Here is a 21,619-nt window from a genome sequence, read left to right on the forward strand (position 1 = left end):
TCTTTCTCTCTTTCTTTCTTTCTTTCTTTCTCTCTTTCTTTTTCTCTTTCTTTCTTTCTCTCTCTCTTTCTTTCTTTCTCTCTTTCTTTCTTTCTCTCTCTCTTTCTTTCTGTCTTTCTTTCTCTCTTTCTTTCTTTCTCCCTTTCTCTCTTTCTTTCTTTCTTTCTCCCTTTCTCTCTTTCTTTCTTTCTTCCTCTCTCTCTCTCTCTCTCTCTTTCTTTCTTTCATTCAGGAAATACTGCTGATTAGCTTCACCCTGCAGTGAAGCAGGCAGCCACGGGTCTTTCCCTGATGGGTCTTGTCGTCTCTGAGGACCTATCATCAGGGACACATGTCTCTCCTTTCTTTTGTCCCTTCCTAGGAGGGGCAGAGGGTGGTGGTCAGATGGATGTCAGGAGCCTCGGCGGGGAGGGGGTCTCCACAGTCACCCTCTTGGAGGCATCTGGTGTGGCAGCACGGTCCCTACAGCTGTCCTCATGGGAGGGTCCCAGTGGGAAGCAGAGGAAGGCTGACATGCAGCTGGGCAGCTTGCCTTGGAAGATGGCTCCCAGGATCCCTGAGGCTTCAGGACAAGAGGGAGGACACAGAGTGTTCTGGAAAGAACAGAGAGAGGAGAGCAGGGTGGGGGAAAGTGGGGATGACCAGGAAGTTTGCAGGGTAGGATGGGCTAGTCAAAGAAATGAGGGTCCCCAACAGCCTCTTCAAACCCATGGACACAAGACACAGGGTTCAGGCTCATACCCAGCTGGACCGCGAAGGCTTTGCCTAGAGATTTCACCCCTGGTTTTACTAACACCTCGAAAGCCCCACTCTGTAAGTCAGTATATGTGAACTGCTTCACTTTGTCCACAGGTTCTGCAGACTTCCATAAAGCAGAGACTTGTGGGAATTTTGTGCTGCTCTTCCCTGGTCGTGGAGAACCATCGTTCCTTTATAACATTCCCATTCAAAATTCCCTGATCGTGGCGCTCATTTTTCACATGAACACACCTTAAAAACAATGATGTATTTCAAAAAGATGGCATGTTAGTTCATTCTATTTTATTTCATCTACGTGTCGGTGTGTCACTCCTGCCGAAAAATGCATGGGGAGAGGTCGTGCGTAGCAGCACAAACGTTCACAGGTGCCTCCGGTAGTTCTAAAAGGGATCTTTACAACCTCTTTAAGTGTTGGGCAGGAGCCTCATCTGCACCGTAGGGAACCTCCCACAGTGTTCTCCCAAGGTGCTGGGGCGAAGGGACAAGGATGACAGGATCGGCTACTTCCTCCCCTGTTGTCACCCACGCTCACCTGCCTACAGACTCTCTCCCACTGGCCTGCTGGTCTCCCCAGGAACCCAGGTGAATAACCCATAGCACGAGCCTTCCTGAGGACCCAGTCCATGTGGGACACTGTGTCCAGTCCATTGGCACAGAGATGATTCAGATCAAGAGGACCTGGATCATCCCCAGAGCTGACCGCAGTGGGGTTTAGGGCAAGGCCTGTCACTCCAGCCACCTACACAGTGGCTTGATCCTCAAAAATGTTGGCTGTGCAGGGTTTCGATCAAGATAGAGGTCGAGTGTTCAGAGACTGACATTCCTGACCTCTGAAGTTATGGGGCGCAGCCTGGGTCTTAGATTCATAGTTTCGGCAATGTTTATCAGCAGTTTATGAATCAAGGATATGTTATTCACGGCAATGGACAATATATGTTTATCGAATAATTAAATATTTGATTGGTATACTTATTAAATATAATACTTTTCAAGATCATTATGAGAATCCACTTATTAAACAAACATTTCCTGGCAACCTACTTTGTGCCAGGCACTGTGCGGGCTGTTGGTGATGCAGGGAAGAGTGAGTGATTCATGGCCTCTGCTGGCTCACGGCCCAGCTGCGGGGACAGACGGATGACCAAGGACCACAGCCTCACGCACTGCATGCCGTGAAGGGAGGGATGGGAGATGCCAGGAGGTGTAGAAATCCAAACAAGGACCTGGAAGGGTTTCACAGGCAGGTCATGCTCGAGGAGACTTGTTTGTTTTTAGGCGACTTTTTTAGTACGTGGTATCTGCAGGTGCTTTCCTTTTTTAAGTGGCTTTATTGAAATATAATTCACATACCATATACTTTTCAGTATATTCATAGAGTTGTGCAGTCATCACCACAATTGGTTTACCTTTTCTTTTTTTTTTTTTTTTAAGATTTTATTTATTTATTCATGAGAGACAGAGAGAGAGAGGCAGAGGGAGAAGCAGGCTCCCAAGGAGCAGAGAGCCCGATGCGGGACTCGATCCCAGGACCCTGGGATCATGACCTGAGCCGAAGGCAGACGCCTAACCATCTGAGCCACCCAGGCGCCCTGGTTTACCTTTTCATGACCCCAGAAGCAAATTCCATATCCATTGATAGTCACATTCCATTTTTACCCAACCTCTCCCCCAACTCTAGGCAACTACTAATCTACTTTCTGCCTCAGTGGACTGGCCTAGTCTAGATATTTTATATAAAGGGAATCAAATAATACACGGTCTTTTGTGATGGGCTTCGTTTACCTAGCATCGTGTTTTCAAGGTTTATCCATAGCGAAGCCTGCCTCAGCACCCCATTCCTTGTCACTGTCCAGTAATATGCCACCACATGGACATACCACAAGTTATTTATCTCTTCACCAGCTGATGGACGTTTGGGTTGTTTTCACTTTTTGGCTATTATGAATAATACTGTTATTAACACATGAGTCCATGTTTTTCTGTGGACATTGTTTTCATTTCTTTGTTATGTACCTAGGAGTGGAATCACTGAGCCATCTGGTGACTAGGTAACATTTAAGGAATTGCCCAACTGTTTTCCAAAGTGGCTGCACCATTTCATATTCCCCCCAGCAATGTATGAGGGTTCCAACCCATCTATGTCCTTGCCAACACTTGTTTTCTTCCTTCCTTCCTCCCTTCCTTCCTTCTTTCCTTCCTTCCTTCCTTTCTTTCCTTTTCTTTTTTTTTTTTAAAGATTTTATTTATTTATTTGAGAGAGAGAGAATGAGAGAGAGCACATGAGAGGGGGGAGGGTCAGAGGGAGAAGCAGACTCCCCGCCGAGCAGGGAGCCCGATGCGGGACTCGATCCAGGGACTCCAGGATCATGACCTGAGCCGAAGGCAGTCGCCCAACCAGCTGAGCCACCCAGGCGCCCCCTTTCTTTCCTTTTCTTTCTTTCTTTCTTTCAAATTTTATTTATTTCTTTTGAAAGAGGGGGGAGGGGCAAGTGGAGAGGGAGAGAGAAAAATCTCAAGCAGGGTCCATGCTCAGTGCAGAGCCCGACGCAGGGCTCGATCTCTAGACCCTGAGATCATGACCTGAGCTGAAATCAAGAGTCAGATGCTTAACCAACTGAGCAACCCAGGCACTCCATTGTTTTCTTTCTTTAAAAAAAAAAAAATAGCCATCTTAGTGTGTATGAAATGGTATCTCATAGTGATTTTTTTTATTTCTCTAATGATGGATGATATTGAGTACCTTTTCATATGCTTACTGGCCTTCTATGTATCGTCTTTGGAGACTGCCTATTCAGATCCATTGCCCATTTTTAACTGGGTTGCCTTTTTATTATTGAGTTCATGAGAGTTCTTTATAAATTCTAGATACAAGTTCCTTATCGGGCATATGATCTGCAAATATTTTCTGTCATTCTGTGGGTTGTCTTTCCATTTTCTAATAATGTCCTTTTGAAGCACAGAAGTTATTTATTTTTTATTTTTGTTTTTATTCAATTTCTTTTTCTTTTGTTACTTGTGATCTTGGTGTCATATCTAAGAAAGTTTTTCTTAACCCAAGATCACAAAGATTTACTGCTGTTTTCCTCTAAAGATTTTATAGCTTCAGTTCATTCAGTTAGGTCTGTGATCCATTTTGACTTAATTTTTATAGATGCTGGTGGGAGCTTGTGGAGGTTCTCTTTTGACTGTTTTCTTTTTCTCAGGGAGTTACCAAAGTTCTCTGTTGAGATCAGAGGTGGGAGAAGAGAAATTGAACATACAAGGAGAGAGGAGAGTTTGAAATAGTTGTCCGGAAGATTGGGAGACAAAATGGATTAGGGAAATATAGTACATTGCCAGACAGTATCAAGGGCACAATGTATGGTCCTGGTCATAAATGTCAAGGGACACTGTAGGGGAATGTGGAGCCAAGAAATCTGTACAAACAAGCCTACTTAAACTAACCTTTATCTTCCTACTTACTTCTTCACCACCTACTACACCTAGTCCAAACCCCTTTGTCTGATCAATTCACAAATTGATTATTCTTCTGCCTAAGAGAATAAAACCTTCCTGCTCTGGTCTGGTCTTCCGGTCTTCATTGTCTTGTGAAGGCTCCTATGTACATGTAAAAATCTAATAAAAATTCTGTGCTTTTCTCCCATTAATCTGTCTTATGCCAATTTAATTCTTAGGTCCAGCCAGAGATCCAAATAGGGTGGAGGAGAATTTTTCCTCCCCTACAGTTTCACTTGACATCTATGACCAGTGGCGTATATCTCGGTGTGACATATTCTCTGTTTCCTCCAAGACCAATCAGTGTGGTCCTGTGTTTGCCTCCAGCTACTTACAGCTGGCTGCATGAGGCAGACACAGTGCAGGCCTAGAGGTGGATTTTCCCAGGGTTGGATTTTTTTGGCCATCAAGTAAATAAAGCAAGTAAGGGTCAAGAGAGCTGAGAGGGTGGGCAAGAGAGTAGATACAATATGGACCGGAAAGTTTTAAGGAAGGAAGTGCAGGCATGACAGGATGACGGACAATGATAGGACCGATGGATTTTGGTCCCAGGGGGATGGACAGGTAGGGTACTAGGAAAATAAGGGGGTGTTGTTGGGGGAAAAATAATCCACCTGGTAACTAAGGTAGCCACCTGTGTTGGCTAACTGCCTTTATCCAAAGAAAGAAAAAAAGAAGAAACTTTTCATATTTCTATGACAAGCAGTAACAGGAAGGTTTGGTCCTTGATGTTTACATTTCAAAGAAGTGGCTCCCGAGGCCTTAAGGAAGACCTCTCTGGGTTGCACTGTTGGCCAGAGGCTTCTGTAGCTTTAAAAAAAGATTTATATACATGTCAAAAGGAGAGGTAGGGTTTACAAACATACTTTTCTCCAGCAAATTCTCTATTAAAGGGAAAGGGAGGCAGGGAAGGTCTCGTTCTCTTTGGGCAATAGAGGAAGATCAGTCCCTTTATCTTTGGATTTGACAGTGGTCGGAGAGCAGACTCAGGGTATTGAGACCAGTGAGGGGTCCCAGTCGGTGGTAATGATAAAGGCTAAGACCGCAGGAATAAAAGGCAGATGGGCACCATCCCTGAAGGAGAAGGGTTCAAAAAAGTAAGAGACCAGGGTGTGGCCAGAATCATTTCAGTATATGGTGCCATCACCAAGCATTAAGAGAAAGAATGAGGAACTAATCTCTTTGAGGAATAAGAGGGAGTGCTTTGGGGGTCTGTAGAGCACCATACTAAGCGGAAGTGGGTAGTATGTCTAAGCTGCACTGTCCAATATGGCAGCCACCCTCCATGTGTGACTATTCAAATTTAAATTAATACAAATTAAATGAAATGTAAAATTCCACTCCTTAGGGTCACTAGCCACAAGTGCCCAATAGACACAAGTCTAGAGGCTGCCACATAGGGAAGGCAGCACAGTTAGAAAACGTTTCCTTTCCGCTGGACGCAGAGAAGTTCCATCAGATGAGACAGGCGGAGATTCAAAGCTAGGGAGAGGCGTGAGGGCGGTTGGAGGAAGAAGAACCTGAAAGTGGCAAGAAGGAGCGAGGAGGGTACTTCCCACTGGAGACCTAGTGCTAGTAGGTATGGGGGCAAAAACAGCCTCAACTTGAGAGAGGGCTCTGAGGAAAATCGTGGCCTCAGGGGAAGCCAGGTTGAGGTCAGCACAAAAAGATGAGGGAGACTGAAAGAGTTGGAACACGAGGGGTTTGCCGATGAGGGTTGTGAGTTACAGAGAGCACAGGTACTGGGGCTGAGGGCTTGAGGAGGGATAGGAAGATGGACAGAAGAAGGGGTGAGATGGAAACGGTGATAGCGGGGGGAAGGGGGGGCTGTGGCTTCCTGTGGTGACTGAGTGAACAGGGATAGAGGTATAGTGACCTCAAGGCCAAGAGTGGGGCCAGGCTGTGAGTGGAGGTGGGAAACAGGACCTCTCGCCTCACTTCCACTTCCTGCAGGCCCGTGAAGGGAGATTTTCTTTTCGTTTTAATATAATTTCAAAATGACAGAAAAGTAGCAAGAATAGCACAAGGAATTTCCATAGATATAGATATATGATGAGACTATATAAAAAGAGATACATATATCTATATATGTAATATATACATTATTATTATTTTGAACAGTTCAAGAGTAAGTAAGTAAGAAGACATTATGTCCCTTTGCTGTGCCCTATTCCAGTTCTGGAACTACCCATTTCTCCCTGGTTCCCTGGTTCCTTTTAGTGGATAACGGTATTTAGAAATCAAGATCTGGACTATTGATGCTCTCAGTGCTACTGGTAAATCATCGCTTCTAGGCTCTCTCAATGAACAGAGGTAAGAAAGTATCTGTCTGTCTAGCTATCCATCCATCCACCCATCCACACATCCACCTTAAAATCTACGAGCTCATTACTGACACCTCCAGTCCCAATCCAGCAACACAGGGTTTGTTCTAGTTTTCTCCTTTTCCGTATTTGTAACTTCTTTCCTCTATGTGAGAAATGGGGCTTTAGAGTTTATCTTAAGAGCAATGGGAAATGATTGGAGGTTTTTGAGCAGAGGCATGATGTGATCTGATATGTGTTAGAAACCACAACCCTGGGTGATAGAGAGATGTGTTAGTTTCCTAGGGCTAATTTAGCAAAGTGCCGCAAACTGGGTGGGTTAGCAACAGAGATCTGTTCTCTCAAGTTCTGAAGCCTAGAAGCTCCAAGTCAGGGTGTCAGCAGGGCAATGTTCCTTCTGAAGTCTCTAGGGAGGACCTTTCCTTGCTTCTCCTTGCTTTCTGGTGGCCCCAAAAATCCTCGGTCCTCCTTGGCTTGTACCACTTCAACCTCTGCCTTTGTCTTACCTGGTCTTCTTCCCTCTGTGTCTCTGTTTCCTTTCCTCTTCTTATAGGACCCTGGTCATTGGATTTAGAGTCAACCCTACATCCAATATGATTTCATTTTGATATCCTTCACTAATAACATCTGCAAAGACCCTTTTTCCAAATAAGATCCATTCTGAGGTTCTGAGTGTACATGAATTTGGGAGGGGAGCACAGTTCAACCACTACAGGAAATGGGAGCAAAGGTGATGATAGTCCAGAACTGGGAAATGACAAGAAGAACAGTGGGCAAGTTTAAGAGGCACTCTGGAGGGAGAAACTGTAGAGCACACTTGGGACTGGCTATTAGGAAGCTACTAGGAGGAATGGTTGAAGAACAGAACACCTGGAAACATTCCACCTCATGTTTTTAAATGATTGTAATAAAGCTACGAAAGCCTTTTAAATGATTATAATAGAGCTAGGAAAGCAAATAACAAATAGTTGCTTAACTTAACAACCTTTCAATGTGTGCTGTATGCCAGGCCTGTTCCAGGTTCCTCAGAGAGGTGAAAGACAAAAAAATAAAATAGAATAAAATAAGTCAAATCAGGAAAAGGTAATTCAGGGCACTTACAATTTAACTATAAAGAGACAAATAAATAATCATTATATAAGGCTGAATAATAAAAGCAAGACTGGAGCTGATGAAGAGGTCTCTAATTGCCTTAAATACTTGGCCTCTTAGAATAAAGTGTTGATCATGCTCTGCCTGGGCAGGAACAGAGGACGGGAATATTCAGATGTACAAATGAATATTAAGACCAGGTAAAAGAAACAGATCAAGAAGGCAGCCTCTCCTTGACTATTTGAGCTTAAGAGTTGGGAAAGGCAGGGATAGTGGGAGATGGTAGATTTCAGAGCTTGGAACAGGAGATGGGACGTGTAGAGACATTATTGCACTTTAGTGGTTGGCATCAGATGGTGGTCTAGATGGCTGTCAATTTTACTATCGTGCAGTATTTTTCTTGAGTTTAAAAATGAATTATTATGGGCACTTGGGTGGCTCAGTCGCTTAAGCATCTGACTCTTGGTTTTGGCTCAGGTCCTGATCTCAGGGTCATGAGATCGAGCCCCGCGTCAGACTCCACCATCAGCGAGGAGTCTGCCTGAGATTCTCCCTCTCCCTCTGCCCCTCCCCACACATGCGTGGGCACACATGCTGTCTCTCTGTCTCTAAATAAATAAATAAATAAATAAATAAAATCTTTTAAAAAATGACTTATGATTAAAAAGTTGAAAATACAAAGATCAAAGGGAAAGACACACCTATCATCCCATTTTCCAGCAATAACTTCTTCTAACATCTTAATTTATTTCCTTTTAAGGTGGATATTGATGCATGTATTGTATTTGTTACATTTACATATTATTTCTTACAAAGTTGGAATCTTAACGATGTCACTATTCCTCTAAAACATTTTCTTTTTTTTTTTTTTTAAGATTTTATTTATTTGTCAGAGAGAGAGAGAACACAAGCAGGGGGAGCGGCAGGCAGAGGGAGAAGCAGGCACCCCACCAGAAGCGGGACTCAATCCCAGACCCTGGATCATGACCTGAGCCGGAGGCAGACGCTTAACCAACTGAGCTACCCAGGTGTCCCCCATCTAAAACATTTTCAATGGCAGCATGATTATACCATTATTAATTTGCCCAACCCCCCTTTGTTGGGCATGTACCGTGTCTCCAATTTTCAGTCTCGTAAATATAATTAAATGACTGTGGATGTCACTCATGCTTAACATACAGAGCCACTATTCACACACAGAGGTCTATCTTCATGACCTTGTCAAACCATTTAAAATTTCTACAACAGAATCGATTTAAGCAGAGCAAAAAAATTCTCACTCAGCTTCCCCTGATTCTCCAAGCAGTCCTGGGCGTTTAAGCTCCTTGCTTTAGGTGATCCAAAAAAATATTGCCTGAGCATCTACTCAGCCCCAAGAACGTGACAGTGAGTGAGGCAGAAGCCTCTGATCTAGAGTAAAAAGACGAGCACGCTGGGACCGGGCACATTTGGACATTTGCACACATCTTCTCTTTCCGTTTTTTTTTTTTTTTTTTTTAAGATTTTATTTATTTGAGAGAGAGAGAGACAGAGAGGGAGCATGAGCTGGGAGGAGAAGCAGATGGAGAGGGAGAAGCAGATTCCGCCCTGAGCAGGGAGCCCAATGTGGGACTCGATCCCAGAACCCCGGGATCATGACCTGAGGGGAAGGCAGATGCTTAACCGACTGAGCCACCCAGGTGCCCCTCTCTTAGGAAGTCCCCATTTTAGGGGCACCTGGGTGGCTCAGTTGGTTAAGCGACTGCCTTCGGCTCAGGTCATGATCCTGGAGTCCCGGGATCGAGTCCCGCATCGGGCTCCCTGCTCAGCAGGGAGCCTGCTTCTCCCTCTGACCCTCCCCCCTCTCATGTGCTCTCTGTCTCTCTCATTCTCTCTGTCTCAAATAAATAAATAAAATCTTTAAAAAAAAAAAAAAAGGAAGTCCCCATTTTATAGGCAAGGAAAGTGGAGTACAAGGAGATTGGGTCCATGGCAAGTTAATAAACACCAGAAACGGGACGTGAGGTCAGATCTTCTTAGTTCCAAAGCCAGAACCCAAAGCCCTGCGTGGCTCATCGCTATAGCGTCTCCCTGAAACACTTGTTGTGCTCTCCTTTCTCCAAGGCTAACTACATCAAAGACATGTTTGAAGTGACTGAAGCATGAGTGACAAATGAGCCACGTGTTGACAACAGGGCAGAATCAGTGTCTTGCAGAAGAACCCTCTGAGGGGAAAAAGGCACCTGGAAAGGAGAGGCAAAGGAAGGAAAAGAAGCAAAGAGTATCTAAGGGAGCTAATACTCATAGCACACCTTGACCAAGTACTTAATATGGGCTGGTCATTGTGCCATATCATGGAATCCCTGGAAAAACCTTAGAAGACAGGTACGTTCTACACCCTGTTTTTTCGCCCACCAAAGTCAAGTCACTTGTCCAAGTTCGCTCAGCTAATGAATGGAAGAGCCAGGAAGGGAATCATGGATGGAGTGCTAGTAACTCTTTCTTTGGAGATCTGGTTGAGCAATATGCACTCAGAAGTAGAAGAATGAAGTTCAAGTTCCAGGTCTACCATTAACTGTGCTCCTGCTCAGATCACTTAATCTCCTTGGTCCTGTTTCTTCATCTGTGAAACAAGGATCATAGCATTCTTGAACGCTTACACCTCATTTTTATGCATGTCTCACATCCTGCTCCGGGGTTTGTATTCATACCTTAGTGAGTTAGGACTTCTTAAAATTCTGTTCACCACACTTGCTTTTCTCTATCACTAGATTGAAAATTGATTTATTTTTGCGCTCCCCCCACTGCCTTGCAGATACTGAAAAAAACAACAATCACCCCTTAAATGAGCATTCTCCTTAACTCTGTACACTTGAGCAAATAAATCATGAGAATTCACGGCCTTTGGTTTGTCCAACCAAAGAGTGAAAGACATCATGATGGCTGTCCTTAAATCACAAGGGTATTGGCTGAATGTAAAGACGCAGATCAAAATACTCTGGGCCCATGGAGAAGGATGCTGGGCGTCACTGAGGCATTATTATAAGGGCCACGGTTAAGGTGTGAAACCCCACAGAACATCTCAGAAAAGAGAGGGAGCAGGAAGTAAAGGGAACATTCACGAGCACACCCAGCTTCCAAGCACTGTCTTTGGTGCCTCCAATGCTATTCTCTCTCACCTGCAGGACAAGCCTGAAAGATGTGCACAATTGTTCCCCTGTTTTCAGAGGGGAAACCCACAGCTCAGCAAGGCTAAGTGGCTCATCCAATTGCCTGATACCAAAGCTACTCTGTTTCTCCAACACCCTACTGACTCAGCAGATAACTCCACTTATATTTATCTCCACCAGAGAGCTGTCCTTATTGAGAAACTTCCCTGGGTTCTTCTTGGAAAAGCCTAGAAAAATCCACCTGAGCCACCTGCAGACGGAATTATGTGTCTGTGTTAATTGTAAGGAGTATCCTCTGAGGGTTCTCTCCACGAAGTAACAAAGAGATCCAAAGGGCACCATCTGGGAGAGGCTGGAGAAGAGCAGACCAAGTAGGCCAGCCTGGTCCTTCTAGTTCCCAAACTTGACGGGACTGTTCCATCTTGCATAGACTTCAGCTGGCTCAATACATAACCAGTGCCAACTGCAGAAACATTTCTGGACTAGGTAGCCAAAGCCAAATTCATAATAACCTGGAGATGATTCCAAGCTGATAGCCTTTCCTCCCTTGCCTTTATTCCCAGGAAGAGATCGTGTTCTTTATAACTGGGTTCTTTCAGGGTGTGTCTATGAAGCACTTTCCATAACCTACGGGTATTTTCAAAGTAGTGGTCAAGGCGCATAAACTTGAAGTCACTTAGGTGGAGATTTCAGAGACTTTGGGAGTGTGGGGACAGTTGGAGGAACTGAACACGGGTTGTTAAATGCTGCTTCGGGCTGATACATGAAAAGGAACCGCTTTCCTTATAGAGTGGGAATGCTGTTTTGTATTCTCCAGATATATCAAGGGAAGAGGCTCCATGACTTTTGGTGAATATCTCCTTATTTCTCTGTGTTAAAGGTGATTGATTATAGGGAAACTTGACAGAATAACACAAGTCCGTTCAAAACTGATGAGTACAGATGTTGCCTTTGAAAACTGCAAATCGAAAGAACCTTGGGGCAAGACAGTGCTGTTTTCATCTCTCTCCCTCCCTCCCTCTCTCTGTTTTTTTTTTTTTTCCTTTTATTTAAGATGTAAGTTGTCCAACAAGATCTCTTTATTTGACTTTGAAATCAAATATACCTGACTCCAGTTCCGAGCTGGGTAAATTGCTGATGACATTGGATTATCCTTCACTGATAAAATAGGCTTGATAATTTTTTGATCTTTAAAAACAGTCAACAGAAGGATGCCAAACCTTATGGATAGTATCTAATCTCAATCCTGCCCCAAAGTCTAAGTCTGTATACATGAATACGCATTAAAAAGTAACAAAGAGAGATGTTAACATGGTTATTTTCAGACTGTTGGAAATACAGGTGATTTTTTGACTTTCTTCTTTATACTATTCTATGTTTTCCAAATCCTCTATAAGCAGCACAGAATTACCTTTATAAGCAGAAAAAAGTTAGTTGAAACAAGCCAAGCGATCACAAATTCCAATGTGTAACAAGAAGCCCAAGATGTACCATAATCAGAAAGATTTTAGATTTTGAGTAGGAAGATTTTAAGTAAGACAAGGAACACGGTAGGTCCTCAATAACTTCTTAATCGGATGTCCAGATGTTATTTTGTGTCCAACTCTTATTTCATGAAATGAGCTTGTTAGAGGAAGCCATATTTATAGAAAGAACGGTGCCATCAGCAAAGGCGGGAATACTTCTAAATGTGTTGCCCAACGTCTGAGAAGCCAGGGCGATGGTTTGGAATATTGAAGAAAAACATTGACTGAAATAGAAAGCACACATTCTCCCACGGGCTGGCTGGGAGCAGGGCAAAGGACCCTTGGATCCCAGGCCTAAGTCCCCCCTCATGGCTCTGCCATTAACCAGTGACATGACACCCAGCAATTCATGTAACTTCTGGAACATCCCTCCCCTTGTTTGTAAATGAGTTTTGTGCCCAGCTCTATGATTCCGTTTGGCCTAGCTGGAAAAAAATGACATTACTGGGTCAGGTACAAGATTGAAGACCCCGGATTCAAGGTCCAACCAGGCCACTCCTTCGCTGGAATTACCATTTTTACCTCCCTGTACACACCGAGTTTCCTCATCCCTTGGTTTCAGGTGTCCTCCCTCAGGAAGATGTTGCAAGGACTGACTAATGCCCACGAGTGTCCCAATAATGATGATGCACCATGCAGGTGCTGGGAGTTCCAAACTGCTAATTCCGAACCCACAATAGGATTGCAGTGTGACATGTTGTGACCTTTACAAGCCACCATTCTGTGCTGCATCTGAGCCTTCTCATCCCAGCGTCTGTTGTTCCACCTTACCATTCTTTGCAAATTCCGAAAGCATTCCCAGCAATTAGGCTGATAGTCTGAGTAGTTTTATCTAGTAAGGGGGAGCTCATTTCTCAAGGAATTCTTCAATACCCCCCACCAAAGATAATTCTGAGATTTTTATCTTTCCCAGAAACCACTGAAAACATTGTCCATAGGGAAGGATACACGCACGTTTCCTCCTCTTACTCCGGAGAAAATGAATTCTCAGAGTTTTTGTGTTTTAACCTTCCCAGGTTAATTTCTGGGGTTTCCCTCTCTCTCTCTCTCTCTCTTTTTTTTTTTCCAAGCAGCAGGGATCATGAACCCACATCGCGGTAGTGAGACACTACATTTTAAATCCCTCCTATAGCCAGGGCAGTTTCGAAGGGGGGTAAGGTGAGGTGGGCGCGTGGGACCCTGGAGAGTTTCCTCGGCAACCCGGGCAAGCTCACGCCCACAAGGACAGGAAGGCTTGGTGCTCTGCCCAGGTGAGTGCCCAAAACATAGGTGGACCTGTTGCGCTTCTTCCCACAGATCAGTCCTCTCGCCCGATGATTCCCGAGCCCCCGTGCCGGGTCACCGCAGGGTGGGGGTGGAGAGCGAGGCGGCGGCCGCGGGGGGCGGGCGTCCCCGTCCGGGGTACTTCGCCTCGCCCGCTCCTCTCGGTCGTCCACGTCCGGTGTGCCCCGCTACACTGTGGGCTGGAGACACCCCGCCCCCCGCCCGATGCTCCCCAGAATCCCGCCGGCACCCACCCCGCGGGTGGACCCAGTGCCCGCGCGGCACCCGGACGCGCGGCGGCCGCAGCCCGGACGGGAGCCCCGGGGCCAGCCACGGCGGGAGGCGGGAGGCCCGGTATGCAAATGACCGAGGGGCGGGCGAGGGCCGCCTCCCCGCTCGGGATAAAAGCCCGGGGCGGGGCGCGGCGCAGAAGCCGCTGCCTCCCGGGAGCCGGCCGTGCGCTCTGCTTCTGCGCTCGCTCGCCGCACGCACGCCCGCCCTCGCGGCCGCCGGCTCCCGGTAAGCACCGACCGCGGGGTCGGGGACGCGGGGCGGCGGCGGGAGAGGCGCGAGCCGGGGGCCAGCCAGCGCGAGCCACCACGCGCGCCCGGGTCCGCGCTTCGCCTCCGTCCACGCACGCCGTCCCGGGCCGCGCTTTCTCCGTGGGAACCGGGGACCCGGCGCCCCCGCGGCGCCCTCCCGGGGCCGGTCAGGTGGCATCTCCCCAGCTTCTGCGCGTGGGGCCAGTTTGTCCCCAGGCCATCAGCAGTCGAGACCGAGAGGAACTGCGTTGGTAGTGCGCGGGATTGGGAGGGACTAGGGGAGTCAAAAAGCAAAGCTTCCAGGACGGGTCTCTGGCTGTCACCCTGTTTCCCCCCCTAGCCGTCCGACGCGTTTTGCCAGGCGCAGGGAAGGGAGGAACGGGCGGAGGGGGAGAGAGGTGTGGGTGTGTGCACGTTTGAATGAGCAGAACTAATCGCCTTTGGAAGCTGCAGACGCCGAACGGACACTGCCAGGCCCAGCACGTTACCCACCTCTGCAGAGTGGACACCTGGTCTTACGGAAAAAGGACTTTAGTAGTCATCCCACCACCTTTTTTTCTTTTTATTTGGGAAAAATAAAGTTCTTCTGAAGTCTGTTTTTAAGGCTAGCACCATTCTCAAGGTTGGTCAGTTAAGATCTGGGGTTTGTCCGAGCCCCTGTTGTGAAATTGCCTCCTTGTCTCATTCCTGCCTTCACCCCATCCTGCATCCCGGGAAGTACAACATGGAAACGAAGAAACTATTTCAGAGGGCCCCATGCGGGGCTTGCTGTGCCCCCCTCCCCCATTTGCATTATGGTGTCAGGAGAGGGGGAAGTTAAAGGGACAGCAATCTGGTTCTCCCCAACCGCCTCCCCCAACCCTTAAAACCGGTCAGAACCACCCTATGGATGGCTTGGGAGTCTTTGTGGAGCCCTGAGGGCTTTCAGAGTTGAGATAAGAAACAGCATTGCTTTGTGCATATGGTGTCCTTGGAACTAGAGAATCTGAATTGGAAGGTCAAAGGGGCAAAGAATGGGAAACGGTAAAAGCAACACATCCTGGAGAGGATTAATTCTGAGGGAAGGGAGTGGTGAAGGAGTAGAGATATTTGACACTTGTCTCCTGTTTCTGTTTGTGTATGTTGCTGTGGTTCTGGTCAGTAACTGGATAAAAGAAGATGGGAAGCATGTCCGAGTTTTGGTTAATTTCTGCCCCTGGTGATCAGGAGAATTTACAAGCTCTGGAGAGGATGAACACCGTAACCTCCAAGTCCAACCTGTCTTACAACACCAAATTCTCGATTCCTGACTTCAAGGTAAAATCCTGGAGAGGATGAAGGAGGTGATGGGTTGGGGTGGGTGGGTGTGTTCTGGGAAGCCAAGGAGAAAATAACAGGGCCAAGACAGCAATGCTGAGGATCAGCCTGGGGGTGAGGATGCACAGGGCAAGTCAGTGGTCTGGATGGGACTTGACACCGTAGCCCAAAGTTAGTTGTGGTTCCTATGGACTTACAGACAGAGGGCAGGGAGAGATGGGTGTGGTGGGTAGCAGTGTCTTCAAAAAGTGGGAAGAGCATTTTACATGCCTGCGCCCTTGTGAGTTGTTGTAGGATTCTTCGTGTTTTGTCTTTGACATCTAAGACGACGAACAATACAGTTTAAATGTGCAGGTTTGGAGACCTTCAGCGTTGGTCGAACTCGTGACCTGGCACAGGGTGGGAAATTCCGGATCCCTCTGGTACTGGTGGGGAGGCAGGAGGGGAATTTAATGATAAGTGGGCGGATGGCAGAAAGAGATATGACAGGAAAGAGATAGGAGTCTAAGGGCTCTTGCAGGGGAGAACAAAGTTAAAATGAAACAAATGTGAAAGAGGAGCAAGGTGTGCAAGTCTTTTTGCTTCAGAAGACTGGAATTTTTGCGGTGCTTCCTAAGATTGCAAGTTCCCCAAAGGAAGACGCTTGAGGCATTTTTCGATGACACCTGCACAGATGCATTGTGGGTACTGAAGGGATGGCCCCACCCAACCGCCCAGAGGCCCCTCTCGTAGCAAACTGCCATATAATCTTCTTAGTGATGCTACTGTATTTGCTAGTGTTCATTGAGCAGTACTTTGGGGGCCAGGCCCTTCAAACGCATCATCTGGAATATTTACCAATCCCATGTGAAGGAGACCAGGGCTGCAGATCTGGTAAGTTTCTGAACCCATATGTTGCTGCCTGTTTGAAACCTGCCCCTGTTTGTCTGGTGCCCCCCGCTGTGAGGGTTAGGGAATCAGTGTGCACTCACCGCTCTGTGCAAGGCAGCTTGTTAGATGGGAGGGAGCAAAAAGAAGAGACAGGACCCTCGCCAGAAGATGCTTAACATCAAGTTACTTGAAAAGAAGCAACTTATTAGAGATAACTGGGCCTCATCATTTCCTAATTACCTTTTTTTTTTTTTTAAGGTTTTACTTACTTATTTGACAGAGACACAGCAAGAGAGGGAACACAAGCAGGAGGAGTGGGAGAGGGAGAAGCAGGCTTCCCGCTGAGCAGGGAGCCCAATGTGTGACTCGATCCCAGGACCCTGGGATCATGACCTGAGCTGAAGGCAGATGCTTAATGACTGAGCCACCCAGGCGCCCCCCCCTAATTACTTTCTTAAAGTATTTTTTTTAAAAAGTATTCTTTTGTGAGAGTATAGTTGACACACACTGTTAATGTCTCATTGGTGGTTGGTGACATGAAAACAAAGCCTTTCCTTCTGATTCTGTAGACTGGCTCTTTAAATACAGTTTTGGACTCTGTCATATTTGTCACATTAAGAAGTGGATCGGTACAAGTAATCTGAAAAGAAAAAGACTTGCGTGAATGATGAGGTGGGAGGGAGAGCTGACCCTCTGCACCTGCAAGATCGTTGGTAGTAATAGCAAAGGAGAACAGAGACAGGGATTGTTGGACATCTTGGGGGAGAAAGGCTTTAGAAACAGCAATTTCTTTTTTTTTTTTTATGATTTTATTTGGGGAGGGGGGAGAGGAGGGGATGGAGTAGAGGGGGAGGGAGGGACAGAGGGAGAGGGAGAAGCAGGCTCCTTGGCTCCTTGCTGAGCAGGGAGCCCGGTGTGGGGCTCATCCCGGGACCCTAGAATCATGACCTGAGCCAAAAGCAGATGTTTAACTGACTGAGCCACCCAGGTGCCCCAGAAATGTCAGCTTCTTTAACTTGCTTTCTGGTACGTCTCCTCAGCTATGGGGATTACTCACGTGACTGGCAGACTGCCATTCTAAGAAGAAGATGAGCTGGGGTCTCAAAATGACACAGTGGTCACTCCTTCCTATGGCAGAAGTAGGACAGTTTATCCTGTTGGGAAAAATAATAATGATGATGATGATAATAATAATAATAATAATAATAATAAATTAGAAAATATCCCCAATCCACTCTCTTAACAGCTCTTTCCATTTTCCAGTTTGGCCATTGACAAGAATAACTAAGGAGAGATGGAGGTTAGAGAACTCCCTGCACTGTTGTTGAAAGTGACCTACACTTCTCTGCCATAAAGTGTGAGCCTCTAACTTCTTCACGATCTTTCTAGGTGGGGACCTTGGATTCCCTTGTTGGCCTCTCCGATGAGCTGGGGAAACTCGATACCTTTGCTGAAAGGTAAACTATTTCTTATTTACTGCATACAAGTGAGAATTGGAATTGTTGTCAAAGGACACAGTGCTCTTGCTTTGGCTGAACCCGTACGTGTTCAAACCTGGTCCTAGAAGTCACATGAGGGCACCGGGTCGGCAGCAGCACGTGGGGTCCCTCAAGTAGTTTCTTTTTTCCGCTGGAGGCAGTGTTTTTTAGGGGGCTGCCTTCAAAATGAAGAGGACTCTGGCATAACGTACTAAAACTTTTAGAAAAATAATTGATGCCGTTTCCCCCCAGGCTTTTACATTTTAAGGTTCTTTGTTTGGTTTTGTGTTTGTAAAGGATTCGAAGTACAGACGGAAGGCTATCCAATGACAAGAAGTTTCCCTCTCATCTGGTTTCCTCTTTCCTGTTCCCTCACTTTCCCTCTCTTGTGGCAACATTATTATCATTTTGGGGGCACCTTCTGGAGACATCCTGTACATGCACCACCGAATATGAATTTATTTTGAAAAGCAGGTTTACACAAATGATAGCAGATATCCTGCACCTTGCTTTTCTCGCCTATTCATGTATCTTAGAGATAGTTTGGTGTCAGTCCGTAACTGAGTTTCTCTACTGGGCTGTATTTGCTTGAATAGAGGTGCCCTGATTTACTAGTATTTCCCTGTTGATGGACATTTAAGTTTTCTAGTCTTTTGCTATTACAAACAAGCTGCAGTGATGGTCCTTTTTTCTACTTCTTTGTGCACTTGTGAGAGTGGGATAATTACACGTTGAAATGCTGGGTCAAAGAGTATTCAATGTAAACTTGTACAGATACGCCCACATCACCTCTCCAAGGAATTATTCCCATTCCCATTCCCACCAAAAGTGTGTGTATGAGGATAGTTTAAAGTCTTAAAGTCATTTATTTTTTTAATTGTTACAAATCTGGTGCATAATCACTGGAAAATACAGATGGATCTTAGAAAAGCATGAAAAAGGAAATACAAATCACCAGTAATTACACCACTCAGAGAATGCCGCTGGGATGTTATGTTGTATTTGCAGTAGATACATCCAGTTTTTTTCTACACATATTTATGCATGCATATATGGATAGTGGTGACATCATGTTATACATATTTTATAACTTGCTTTTCTCTTCATATCTTTTTTTAAAGATTATTTATTTATTTGAGAGAGAGCAAGAGCATGAGCGGAGTAGGAGCAGAGGGAGAGGGGAAGAGAGAATCCCAAGCAGCCTCCATGCCCAGCACTCAGGAAAAGCAGCAATAGAGGATGTCCCAAGAAATCTGCAAATACCCAAAGATAGAAACAGCACTCACTTCACACATGAAAATGCAAATGTTCAGACCCCACCTCAGACCGAATCAGAAATTCTGGAGGTGGAGGTGGAGTCCCGTAACGTATTTTTTTTTTATGGGGGAGAGAGGCAGAGAGAGAATCTGAAGCTAGCTCCATGCCCAGCTCAGAGCCCAACTCGGGGCTTGATCTCATGACCCTGAGATCATGACCTGAGCTGAAATCAAGAGTCAGACGCTCTTGATTGACTGAGCCACCCAGGCGCCCCTCTCTTCATATTTTATACTTTGGATCTCACCCCGTTGACTGTTCTACTATAATGTTATACCACAGGGATTTTTTTTTTTTTTTAAAGATTTTATTTATTTATTTGAGAGAGAGAATGAGAGAGAGAGAGCATGAGAGGGGGGAGGGTCAGAGGGAGAAGCAGACTCCCTGCCAAGCAGAGAGCCCGATGCTGGACTCGATCCCGGGACTCCAGGATCATGACCTGAGCCGAAGGCAGTCGCTTAACCAACTGAGCCACCCAGGCACCCTATACCACAGAGATTTGCCATAATTTATTTGGGTGTTTTAAAATAATAACCCCTAGTTTTGGTGCAACTGAAAATGTGTTGTTTAACCAATGTTCTCATTTGATTGAAACAGAATGCGGAGGGGGTAGATGAGGAAAACAGTCCAGACAGCCGAGGTCATGACCAGGACACAGACCCAGGGCCGACTGCTTGATCTTGCCGCCTCCATAGTGGGTTTCAGATTCTCAGGGTTTGTGGATGTTGCTGTTTTTTCTTTTCAGTGCTACGGTGATATGATGTGTCACTGCCTTTTTTAAGCATTTTTATAGGCGTCCTCGTGATCGCACTTTGACGATTCTTCATCTGCAGATTGGTGCCATGAGCTAGAAATTAGGGTTTTCTGGGTTCTGTTGCTGCTTTGTTAGTGATAACTTGCTACCCGTGGGATGTTGCTCTGACCACAGAAAGGCAGTCGTGGTCGCCAAGTCGTTGGCAGCACACCGTCTGTGAAAAACAAAACTAACCTTCGGCTTTCTTATCTGTAAAATGGGATAATAGTGAACCTCTCTGTGCTTTCACAGAAGAATGAAGGGGAGTAAAATCGTGTTACATCAAGTATTACCAAATCCTAGGACACGTTCTATGAAAAATGAACCTCCGAGCAAAAGCGGCTTGATCCCTAAATATCCTTTCTTTGGCGGTTCTGCTCCATGGGGAGCTGGGTCTGACAGCTGCTATGGAGGCCAGCCCACTGCCCTAGGCTGGAGATTGCTCTCGATTTTCTCAGCAGCCCTGACACACCACGGCATGAGGCCGTGCAGTGAGGAGCGCAATATTGCCTTAAGAAGTGCTTCCAGGCCTACTGCAGAAATGACAGCTAGTCAGCGTTTTACCTTCCTAGACTTTTCTAGAGCCTTCTAGATCCTTCTTTGCTACCAGTTGTCTGCCCTGGTGCAGGTCCTGGAGCCTGTTTTTTATTCCCCAGAGCCGCCTCTAGCTCTAAAATTCTGTGATCCTGGATTATTATTTCCACCTTCCTTTTTCCTTTTTGTTTCTTTTCGCCTTGTTTTTATTCATGTTCTGTTCCGTCCCTAGTGGTTGCACAGTTTGCTTGCGCTGGTAGCATAGCATGTGTTTAAGAAATAACATGAAAATGTGTGAGCAGGCCAAGTTAAGGCTATATCATTGTGAAACGGATAGGAATTGAGGTGTTTTCAAAAACCAGGGCTAGGCGTGGTGAGAATGGCTATGCACTGTTTTATTTTTCCTTGTGGGCATATAGTCTCAAGAGCCTTCCTACGGTGGGGGGGGTGGGAGGGAGGAAAATGGTGTGATCTGAGCACCCCTTATTTCTAGCATTTATCTAGTCCAGGGGCCAGGGTACTTTGTCTTAGGAGCTCATGCTGGAGGTTGGAGTAAAATAATGGGATACACTAACCCATGGGCTTCAGGTCGTTGAAATGCCCTACCTGATTTCGTTAAAGGGGACTCGGGTGTTGTTAGATAAATAAATGCTAGCGGACTATGTAGCCCAAGCAGCGCAAACCTGTCAGCACTGCTTCTGGCCAGGAGAACAGAGGCGGGGCGAGAGTTTTCAAGGTGTATTGTTTCCATATCCTTTTATTATTTATTTACTTGGGGCACTAGAGTGTTTTTCCATGTAACTGGAAGGCAGGTTTTGCTTACTGCCTTTTTTTTTTTTTTCCCTTTATTCCCCCATGCTGCCTTTGTTAGTTTACTCGGTATTTACACTGTAATTCGTGAACATTTGAGAAACCAAATGATTTTGTTGCCCCCCCCACTATTATTACTGTTTTGAGTTCTTCCCAGGTTCTTCGCTTCTTTTGCGATGCGGGTTGAAATATTACATTTCACAGGTGCTTCGGCACTCAGATACACCCCATGGGTTCCTGGGGCACACTGGTGACTGTCGCTTGCCCCTGAGTACTGTACCTGGCTTGTGGAATAGTTGGCGGCTTTTCTTTACCCCTGGGGTTCCACAAAGTTGACTGAGGGTTAGCTCAGAGATGTGGATCACAGATTATAT

The 21,619-nt window shown here is 46.0% G+C and overlaps 1 protein-coding gene across 5 annotated transcripts in view; it reads left to right on the plus strand.

Moving 5' to 3' along the window:
- The first annotated feature begins 14,042 nt into the window (after positions 1–14,042).
- ATP6V1C2 (ATPase H+ transporting V1 subunit C2) overlaps positions 14,043–21,619 on the plus strand; it is a 53,450-nt gene continuing 45,873 nt past the window's right edge. For 4 of the 5 annotated variants that reach the window (XM_021697762.1, XM_021697763.1, XM_021697764.1 and 1 more), the window contains exons 1-3: positions 14,043–14,127; positions 15,292–15,446; positions 17,706–17,773. In XM_021697762.1, the coding sequence (XP_021553437.1) occupies positions 15,309–15,446; positions 17,706–17,773 (206 nt within the window). In that variant the 5' untranslated portion in view covers positions 14,043–14,127; positions 15,292–15,308. Of the gene's footprint in view, positions 14,128–15,291; positions 15,447–17,705; positions 17,774–21,619 lie in introns of those variants that run through there. The other variant, XM_021697765.1, reaches the window with a different exon arrangement.

The sequence above is a fragment of the Neomonachus schauinslandi genome, chromosome 10 (genome assembly GCF_002201575.2).
Source record: "Neomonachus schauinslandi chromosome 10, ASM220157v2, whole genome shotgun sequence".
In the NCBI taxonomy this organism is placed as follows: domain Eukaryota; kingdom Metazoa; phylum Chordata; class Mammalia; order Carnivora; family Phocidae; genus Neomonachus; species Neomonachus schauinslandi.